Here is a 10,513-nt window from a genome sequence, read left to right on the forward strand (position 1 = left end):
AGACTGAGTGGCGCCGGCCTTGCGCGCATGCGCAAGGCGGGAAAAGACCGCCTCGTGATTGGTTGAACTTGCCCGGGGATCAGAAGGTATAAATAGAGGCCTGCGTGCCTCTGCTCGGGTTGTTCGTAGAATGGAAGCAGAGAATAAAGACTTGTTAGAAATGCTTCGTCTCAAGCGCCATTATTCTCCAGACTTAACAGGCAGCATATAAATCTGTTTCAATCTGTTATCAGGATCAAGTTCTGGGCAATAGTAAGAAAGCAAAGAATATCTAAGTGCATTTAAAAAGACTCCCTTTTGAACGAAGTAAGGTGATAAACCACAATATAAGGATTATAAGGAGCAGGATATCCATAATGTGTTGTAGTTTTGTAAAACAAAAGCAGAGGAGGAAATTTGAAGCAGAGTTTAATTTGGAATGGAGACTTTCAGAGCAATTTATTGACTAAGGAAACATGGAATTAACTAAGGCAACATGGCAGCCAACTAAGGAAACATTGTCAGGGGCTAATGCTAATATAGGGACAGGAGATTTTAATGGCATGACAGTTAAACCAGCATGTCCCAATGATAAAGTACTTAAGTGTGTTTTAAACATAGCACAGTAAAAGCAACTTAGACATTATTCAACTATTTTATTGTGCATATTTTATAGTCCAAGAGACATTTACGCAAAGCCATAACTATTGTCTAAGGATATTCATGAATTAGCATTGGTAATTTTTCTGAATTGTGAATAGTTTTGACTGTAAGTAACATATAATTTTTAATTTAATATAATCTAAAGATAAGACACATTAAATCACACATCTTCCCAAATATAAAAGGAGAACAGGAACTGGTCCAGATACAGAGCAATGCAGTATTCCTTGTTCTGTTCTTTAAGCAAAGAAAACCAGATTGAGCATAACTCCAGTTTGATATAAAAAGGCACAGATAAGTCTTCCTTTTAAAAACTAGACTTGTACCATGTTTTTTCTTTATTCTTCCTATGAAACCACACAATGCAAGATTAGGCTGAAGAGCTTGTGGCTTACTGCCAACCAGCCAACTCTAGATGTTGTTGATACATGAATATGCTGGTGTGGCTCTCAGGAGCAGCAGGTGCACAGACGACTTGAAAATAAGTGGGTGGAACCAGTTCTTCCAAAATGTAATGGCAGTTCTAGAGAAGACATCGATTTCCAAAAATCACAGAATTTATTATCCCCTTGTTGAGATAAAAATGAATTAATGACTTATTTGCATCGCATATAAGGAACAGTTGTCACATCTACCCACATATAAAGATTTAATTATTTCAGTCATTTCAGCCATTTACAAAAATATGCAGTTCACCAGCCAGAATAAACAGAACCTCTGTCTCTGTTCTGCCATGTAAACCCAAGACATAAACAACAAGTGTATGGAAGGCCACTGAAATCAAATGAGATGCAACTACACAAAAGCAAACATATACTCATATGGTGTAGCCAGACTCTTCTGATTTTCAGACTCATTCGGGGACACTCCTCCTAGGACTTTCATTGGCTGCCATTTCTCACCAGCACGGAGAGGATGCTTCCCTTTAGGTCCTATTCCATAAGTGGTCACAGAGACTCAAGGGCACATGCCATATTCCAAGTGAGGTTCCCTTGATGGATGTATATGGTGCAAAGAAGGAGCCATAATTAAGGCAGGGACCCATAATTAAGTTATTGAGCCTTTTGGAAAAATAGAAGTGGCTATCAAATAGGGGTGAAGAGAAGAAACAAAATTAATGGGAGATAGAAAGATGGAAAGATAGAATGTAAGATAAATAACTAAAATTTAAATTAAGCTGATAGCTTCAACCTACATCTATGTTTGAATGCCACAAAACAGACATGTCATATTTATTTCAGACAATAAAGACTCAGTGAAAAAGCTGACACATCTGAGGACAATATACACAAGAATGTGTGTAGATCTATAAAAACTACTGAAGACAAACAAAGAGAATGCTGGAGCGTCAACAGGTACAGCAACAGAGGTCAGAGAGGATATATAGAGAACGAATGGGTGTGGACCAAGTAGGAATCTGGAAGGAAGAAGGCTGGATAAGAAAAGCAGGATAAGAAAAGGGGCACATCTGTTAGAGAAAAGGACAGAAAGGCAGACAAAGCCCTGGGGAAGGAAATAGGAGGAAAAGACCCTAGCTGTGGCTGTGTGGGTAGGGGGAATCAAGATTGCCATGTAAGGAGATGGACGGGTAAAGTGGGGGAGGAGAAAAGGAGGAGAAGAGAGATGGGCAGGGGGATTGCTACCATGGCTGAGCGATAATATCGGAGATTTACCCTACCCTTAATATATGTAGTTCTCCTCTTCCTCTCCCCTCTCACTCCATGCCTGGGAGGTGCAGGTTGCAGCCATGCAAGGATACCCAATCAAGACCCCCAGTAAGCAGCTGGTTGATTCCTGCCCCATTTTGACTTTCTTTGTCCGGGAGGGGCGCCCTCCAAGGGGAGAAGACAATGCGGCTTCCAATATCAAGAAAGGCGGGATACAGGATGGAAGACGCGTGATTAAAAAAAAAGCGTGGACCTATCCGTTTTCTTTCCTTCCCCTTTTCGTGCGTCGCATCTCCTTCGTTCTGCTACAACCTCTTCCAATCTTCCCCATCTGATTTCTTGCAGAGAAAGTCGAAACGCTCAAAAAACGGCAAGAATAAAAGGACGTAGATCTGCCCCCACCCTGGCGCGATTCACCTTGACCGAGAGCGGGAAGGGACAGGAAGGCGACAATTTCAGACTCCAGGCTCCCTCCACCCGAAGGCACTGCATCCATCCCTCCAAACTGCCCCACCCACCCCAGCCGCGGAAAACGAGCGGGGCCTCGACAACCCCCCCTCTCTCCACCCCGCCGCGCCCCGTGAGCTTTTCCCCGCTAGTCTCGCAGCCACTTACCCTGCGGGCTGGGAGGCTCCCCCGGCTGCGTCTTGCCCAAAGCTGACCAGCCGGGGCCGAAGAGCAGCGATAAGAGGATGGCGAAGCGCATCGCCACAGTCGGCGCCCGCAGCATTCTGGCCGCCCCCACCGGCTCCTGCTACCCGGCCATGGCGCGTCCAGAGAACCTTCGGCAGCAACAGAGCTGGCTCTGCAGGATCCGGTTATGCGCCGGCGACAGCAGAGGCGGCGCTGCGATGCTACCCCAGTCCGGCAGCCCCTCCTGTCCAGCGACAAGATTGGGGGAGCTCAAACGGCTCCACCTACTGGGCGAACGAACACCGCGATCGTCTCGGTGTTGCAGCCGCGGCTGCCGCCTACTTCGTTTCCAACGCTCCGCCCTTGTCTTACCTCACCTAGAAACTGTGATCAATATCGACCTGGGGTCCTGAGGCACGTAAGGAGGCGCATCTCCTATCAGCAACGCTCCAAAAATATGTCTCTGAGCATGTGCAAAACATGGCTGCTATTCCGATTAAGTTTTGTTCAGACTAATAGGAAACGAATGGGAAAAAGAAAGCCACAGAAGTGAACAGGCATCCTCCTGAAACAATGAGCAATGAACAATCTTTTGCACATGTAAAATAATGTAAAATACCGTAGACTATAATGTTTCCCGACTCTGAAATTCTTCACAAGCTCTAGTATCCAAAATACTAGTCTGATGTAATCTGTATTTGCCCTTCTGGGCCTTCCTGCATGGTTATGGGGTGAAGCAATGGTTGGATGGTTCCAGATGATCCTAGGGAAGGCATGAGCTGGATTAAAACTTGGCTGGTTTGTCATCAGTCTGAGCCTGCCTTGGAATCTTTCCCATAGCCTTGTCCAGAAAGGGAACAAGGAGTTGGATTCGAGCTGCAGTCAACGCATACTTGCAGGAGGAGGAGATGCCAAACCAGCAATCTTAAGAGAGGTCTCCTTGGATTCAACAACTACTGCCCTATCTCTATGGAAGATAATAGGACAGCAGTTACAAAGAACACTGGATTATTTGGCAGACAGGATTGCAGGCTGCAATCCTGGATTGAAATCATAGGGGTGGCTCTCACTGATGACTTGAGGTAGGATTGTTCAGCCCAATGAGACAGACCAGCGCAAGAAATCAACTCTATAGGAAGGCTAAAACTACTTTGATTGATTATGACCAAAGTATCTTGCAAATATGATTATGTTGTACCTCTCCTCCTTATTATATTTCTGTGAATTAAGGAGGTGTCTCAGTTACTACTGAAAGGTAAATTTATAATTGTACTTACAGCTGCTGTAAAGACGATGCCACTTCTTTGCCCCTTTTCCCCCCCCCTATTTTTCTTTTTCTTCCTTCCTTGCATTTTTAGCTATCTTTGATTTCTTTTTTTCTTCCTCACTCTATATTAGTTTGTAGTAGTTTTTATTTTTGTTTTTAAAACTTTAAATACAATTATATTAAAAAATTATTTGTAATCTTTACAAACTGCCCAATTGTGGGACAGAGAGTTTACAACAAGGAAATGAATAAAACTTTTTTTTTAATGGAATTCTGGAAATGCAAACATATTATCAGCTAGGAAATTAATTAAATAATTTAACCTTCCTGAGTAAAAATAACTGTAGAAAGATGCCTGTTGGCACTATGGATAAAAATATAATAAATTTAATGTAATGGTTGGACCAGATTTAATCATATACTGTAGTATTTAGGGCAAATCCAGTGATTATTGATTTCAGTGGAATTTTTTTATAGATCAGTGTTTGTCAAACATGGAACTTTATGTGTGTAGACTTTAAGTTCCAGAATTCCCAAGTCAGCATGCTGGGGAACTGAATTCCCTAGATCAGGGGTGTCAAACTGCCGGCCCGCGGGCTGGATGTGTCATGGCGAAACTGTACTCACCCCATTGCTGGCAATGGAAAAAAAAGTCATGATACATCACGACACGTCATGTGACATTGAGAGTTTGACCACCCCTGCCCTAGATCCTCGAAAGTTGTCAGGTTTGGAAAAAAAAACCTGATCCAGATGTTAGCATTTTAAATCCAGACTTGTAGCTTGCTGAAATGCTTCCTGATTCCGTAAAGGCTCTTGAGTGCTTTCAGGATGCCTTGGGGTTAGGAAAGTTCCTGAACTTGAGAGGAGAGGGACTCTTCCCAACCTTGAATTCACAGCAGGCATGTTTTTAAAATAAAAAAGCCTGATGGTTTTCTCTTGCCTAGTATGGCTGGATGTGTTTCTATACCATCACAACAAAAGTCTCTCAGCAATAGAGTTGCTTTTGTTCCTGCAGCATCCCAAAATCTGTTTCCCTTCGAAGTATATATCAGGAACATGGGCAAAAAGTACCCATAAAGGAAATGAAAGTGGGAAGGAAAGAGTTATCAGTGGTCTATATTGTTGCTCTTTTTCAGGCACTTCTCCCAAAGCTACTTTTCCTTTAAAAACTGCTAATTGCTGAAATCATGTCCATGTGTTTCTGTGCATCAGTTGTAGGCTCTTAAGTGAGAAACTGCTATATCAAAGTTTAGTTAGAAAGTGAAAATCCTTCCCTGTTCAGACCAAATCCAAGGAGTCTTCAAACTAGCTATCTTCTGAACAATGTTGTACTTCTGAAGAACAAAACCTCCGGTTGGCTTTAGATGACAACCATGTACATTATCCCTATCCCCCTCCTTCCCATTTCAAGGTGCTGATGTCTTGAATATTAACAAACTTCAGCAATCACATGGTTTGCCTGTTACATGCTCTGAATAACAAGAAATGTGTTTTCAAAAATTTCCCAGAAAAGAAAGGGGGGAGGGGGAGAGAGAGATCACTGCTTATTTGCATATAGTTTTTCCTTCAAAAGAAATGTTCCAATTTTAATTAACTAATTGGGACAATGAAGAAAACAAGCTTTAGTCACAAATTAATAGCTCCCAAACTACTGCGCAAAGAACTACATGATATTGATAGAAGGCAATAAATAAAAACTTTTGAAGAAGTCTCTACATGACTTGCAGTTTTTTTCAGAACATTATGGTTGTTGTGCTACAATACCAAAATACACCTTTAAAGAATCTAAATTGTAGCTTTTGTTGATTGAAGGGCAAAGTATTTTATAAATCAGAAGAATATGTTTCATGTCTTGTATAACCAGTTGTTGAGTTCAGAAGTCCCCGGGGAAACAAGGTGCCTGAGGGAACAGATTCAGCAGACTTCTCTTGTCTACATCTTCAGCTTTGGAACAGACCCAAAATGACTTTAATCTCTATTGGACTAGACATTGCTGGGGTGATGTTTGTAATCCCAGAAGTCAACTCTGAGCATCAACATCACCTGACTTCCCCATGGACCACAAAGAGTCAAAGAAGCCAATATTGTTAGTGTAAAAGTATTAATGTTTATTCTTTTTTTTTATATTGGGAAGGAATTGTACCTGGAAACCGATTGGTTATGAATGAGGAATAGTTAATAGTTTCTCAGATCAGCCCACAGATTTTTTACAAGAGTGTTCATACCTTAATTATTAAGGAATACTACAGTCTGCAACAGATTTATATAATAAAGGGAAATGATATAAAAAGGAACAAAGTACACTATACAAAAATATCATTATTTAAAAGAAAATTAGAATTTTCCTAGCTGCAAGAATGTTGATGGAATCAGACACATTTCATGTGCATTTAATACATTAGGCAATTTTTTATACCCACTGACTTTCCCTTTAATAAGCAAAACGTTTATTTTTAAGTTAGGTTGTGAAGGATTCTTTAAAGCATTGAATTTTTATAACATTATCTTCCATTAGCTGTTTATTATTATAAATAGATGAGTTTTTGAATCTGCAGTTGGTAATCCATTTGGTGGGTTTATAACAAAGCTTTGCAGCCAGGACATGATTTCTGAAATCGAGGAGCTGATAAAAATGTGACTTGCACATCCAGGGAGTGAGTAAATTACATTCTCTACAAACTGCCTGTTGCTGGTATCTGAACACTAGAGAATATGAGCAGGAAAGGAATAGATCCATTCAATAATGAGATTAGATATGGGAGGAATAGAATACCCTATTGCCTCGCTCCAGCTGACTGAACTCCAGAATCATGAGTTAGCTGCTCTTCATCCTCGGTGGGTGGTCGCTTTCTCTTGAAAAAGCCTGTCTATTGAAGGAAAGAAAGTGGGAAAACAGAGTGAATAAGAAACAAGTCACTTTAGGTGTGAAGTAGTTTCTCATAGGGCAGTGGTGGCGAACCTATGGCACGGGTGCCAGAGGCGGCACTCAGAGCCCTCTCTGTGGGCACGCGCGCTGTCGCCCCAGTCCTAGGCCTTCAGCTGGGTTTTATAAAACCTTTTCGCTTTAGGCCTCTGCCGCCGTGTGCAAAAAAAAAAAAAGGTTCAATCAATCAATTTCAACTTCTCGCGGGGAAAAAAAAGATCTTGCAAAATTGGAATTGATTGATTGAACTTTTTAGTCCCACCCAGTCTGCTGTTACCACCGCAGCCACACCCACCCAATGGGCCACACCCACCCGGCACCCAACAATGCATAAGTGGGTTTTGGGTTGCAGTTTGGGCACTCGGTCTCTAAAAAGTTTGCCATCACTGTCATAGGTGGACGCTTCTGACATGGCTAAAATATACCACACAAAGCTATGTATTTATTTAGCATATTAACTGAAGAGCCCAGAAGCGAAGCTAGGGTACCTTCCACCTACTAACTGTCTAAGCAATCTCAAACTGTCAACTATTTATTCATTTTAAGGATCAGAAGGAAAATAATCTGTTTGATCATTTGCTCAAACCCATCAAAGCATTTTCTATTCCAAAACTAGGTTGGAATTGGCAGTCAGAGGGGCTAGTCCCAGGACAGGATGTTTATAATTTTGTTACCATCCTTAACTTTACTTAGACATTGCTTTTTATTTTCTGTTGTTTACAGATAAGCTTATGCAACCAGCAGACATCAGAGAGTTCATCCGCTATGTTCTCCAGATTATATGATGTATCCCTGGCTATCTTGCCTCCAAAAAGCAGACCCTGGTTCTCTCTCCAGGACAGCATGAAGAGGAGCGTGTGCTTGGACTTTTGCATCCTGTGCTTTATACAGGTCAGGCTTCCCTGCCCAGGGTTTCATGTACCTTCCAAAGAACAATAATGGAGACTGCAAGGAGGAGAAGTCCCACCAACACAGCTGTTACGATCCACCATACAGGGATGTCTCTCTCGGCATCAGGGTTCACCCATTCGACTAATGTTGTAGCCTGTGAGCAGCAGGAAAGAGATGGGAGAAAGAAAACTAGATGAATTAACAGGTTGATATTATAGCCAAGAAGAAATAACAAAATAATGATTGTCATTCCCAACCCATACTTGCAAGGCTGTTAAAAGATGGAACTGCAGTTATGTTTTGAAGAGAAGATTTTGCTAAATTGTTATTAGTCACTCTGCCAATCATATCTTGGTTTAGGAAAATGAAATATGAAGTATTGTTTTGCCTCTACAAATAATCTCATTTACTTCCCCTTTGTAAAGCCAGGAAGTCTCCAACAACATGACTGAAACTTTAGAATAAAGGTACCGTATTCCTAATATAGCAAATCTATCAAATCCTCAAGTTTTAGAAAATATACTTGCCCAATTCAGATTAAGTGGGAAACAAAATGGCTAATCAGGGTCTTCATGGTTTGAGATCATTAAGAGAAGGACAAAGGGCTGCACATGTGTATAAAGGACCATTGATAATCTCAGGTTATTAACCAGAATAGGCATCCATATGACACAATACTATGTAATTCTTCAGGTGTCAGCAACTTTCCAGAACTATCCAGGAATAAATAAGGTAGTGCTCTAAATTTCTAAAATGGAAATGATTCAGGAAAATGTTCCATTAACTTTCAGTCCATATCTAGCAGTTTCAGCATTCAAGTTACAATATATATAGATTATAGAGAGGGAAAAGGAAGAAAAGACTCAAACCAGGCAGACTGATATTTAGCTTTGAATTTATGAAATTAATAAATGCTATGATTCAAAAAATATTTTGATTTTCTAAGCCAAAATTCAAATCCTGTTGAAAAAATGTTGGCATTGATAAAAAACTTCACATTTGCCAATAGTGCTGATAATCCTGGACTTACCAGGGCAGTCCCACTGGGTAGAACCTCTGGCTGAATGTTGTAAGGCATCCCTGTGGCAATAAACTGGGCCTGGGATTGGATAAGAAGGTGCTTTGGAAGCTATTGTGTAAGAAGGAAATAGCAGGGGGGACTCATTAATATATGTGGAGTGGGAGAAGGCAGAAAGAGACTATAAACATTTGCTGCTTTGTGAATCATCTGCTGGCTTGTCACCTGCTCTAAGATCTAACACATCAATTGCAGTAGCCTAATGTGATATAAAACAATAACAATCCTATATGGTAGGTTAGGCTACAAAACAATGACTGACTCAAGATTAGTTACGGAATAACTGAGGAGTTCTGCCTAATTTATTTTCAGTCCTACTTTAGCCCTTTAATCAAAGCAATATATTGCACTTACAATGCTCTATGTTCATTTACCAGTACATCTTGTCCTATGATCATTATTCTTTCAGCTCCACAGCTTTCATTATTCAAAGGGCTTTTGTTTATTCATGCAATGCTACTCTTTCTCACTTGCTACCTCTTATGCTTGGATCTGGGTGCCTTTTTTAAAATTTGCTTCGGATCCTTCCTTGGGCCTCTTTTCCTTAAAGACCTGGGCACAGTTCTCTAGTTCCCATGGCCTCTTAACAGGATATATGTAGAACCCAAACCATCCCATTGTTTCTCCATTTACCCCGCTGCCTCTTTTTTTTCTGTTGATCCTTCACTGAATGTTCCATTGTCAGTTCTATGAGACAAGTACCTATCCTCTTGGATACCACAACGTTTCAGCATTCTGACAACACATTGAGTAAACTGTGTTTATAATTTCAATGCAACATACTATAGTCTCTTGGTAAGCTAGTTGGATACCTTTTTTAGCATGGCTTTGATTTAGCAGAGCAGACCTTTCCAGAAGGTTTATAAACTGGTCTATACCTATTAAATTATGATTTCTTACCTCCTGTAAACGTGGCAGCCACAGTACTGAATGAATAGTCACCATAGCTCCATGGTCCTTCTCTAGCGTTCCCACCTGGCAGTGGACGACAGCACACAATTGGCTGCTACAATTCTGAAGACAGAAAGGATTAAATTTTTAAAATCAAGTAAAGTTTTTTCTAAAGTATGATCAAATTGTGTATGTATGTATGTGTATATGTGTATGTATGTGTGTGTGTATGTATGTGTGTGTATATATGTATGTATGTGGGTGCACCATCAAAAAGGAGACGAGGAGGGGGGGAGACGTTGGAAAGCGAGTTGGTGCAACGTGTACTCGACTATGGACAAAGAAGTGTGGGGCGACATTGGAAAGGACCCAAGGGGAAGGGTGTGAAGGCGATATGGAAAGGAAAACGGAAGACGGATCTGAGCGCGCGAAAGGAGACCCTCCATTGACATCTAGCTCTAAAAAAGAAAAATTCCCTGATGTTAGCTGTGTGGATGAGAGACGTGGGAGGGAGCAAG

At 41.1% G+C, this 10,513-nt stretch overlaps 2 protein-coding genes across 2 annotated transcripts in view; both read right to left on the bottom strand.

The window, feature by feature from the left end:
- Window positions 1-3,039, bottom strand: part of FAM171A2 (family with sequence similarity 171 member A2) — a 54,316-nt gene extending 51,277 nt beyond the window's left edge. The window contains exon 1 of the mRNA XM_015831522.1: window positions 2,925-3,039. Within this exon, the coding sequence (XP_015687008.1) occupies window positions 2,925-3,039 (115 nt within the window). The remainder of the gene's footprint in view (window positions 1-2,924) is intronic.
- Window positions 3,040-6,341: 3,302 nt separating this feature from the next.
- The window catches only part of ITGA2B (integrin subunit alpha 2b), a 55,832-nt gene continuing 51,660 nt past the window's right edge, over window positions 6,342-10,513 (bottom strand). Inside the window, exons 27-30 of the mRNA XM_029287224.1 lie at window positions 10,005-10,118; window positions 9,057-9,146; window positions 8,058-8,180; window positions 6,342-7,079 (exon numbers count right to left, since the gene is read on the bottom strand). Of these exons, the coding sequence (XP_029143057.1) occupies window positions 6,987-7,079; window positions 8,058-8,180; window positions 9,057-9,146; window positions 10,005-10,118 (420 nt within the window). The 3' untranslated portion in view covers window positions 6,342-6,986. The remainder of the gene's footprint in view (window positions 7,080-8,057; window positions 8,181-9,056; window positions 9,147-10,004; window positions 10,119-10,513) is intronic.

This window comes from Protobothrops mucrosquamatus, unplaced genomic scaffold (assembly GCF_001527695.2).
Source record: "Protobothrops mucrosquamatus isolate PMUCROS unplaced genomic scaffold, P.Mucros_1.0 scaffold_257, whole genome shotgun sequence".
Classification (NCBI taxonomy): Eukaryota; Metazoa; Chordata; class Lepidosauria; order Squamata; family Viperidae; genus Protobothrops; species Protobothrops mucrosquamatus.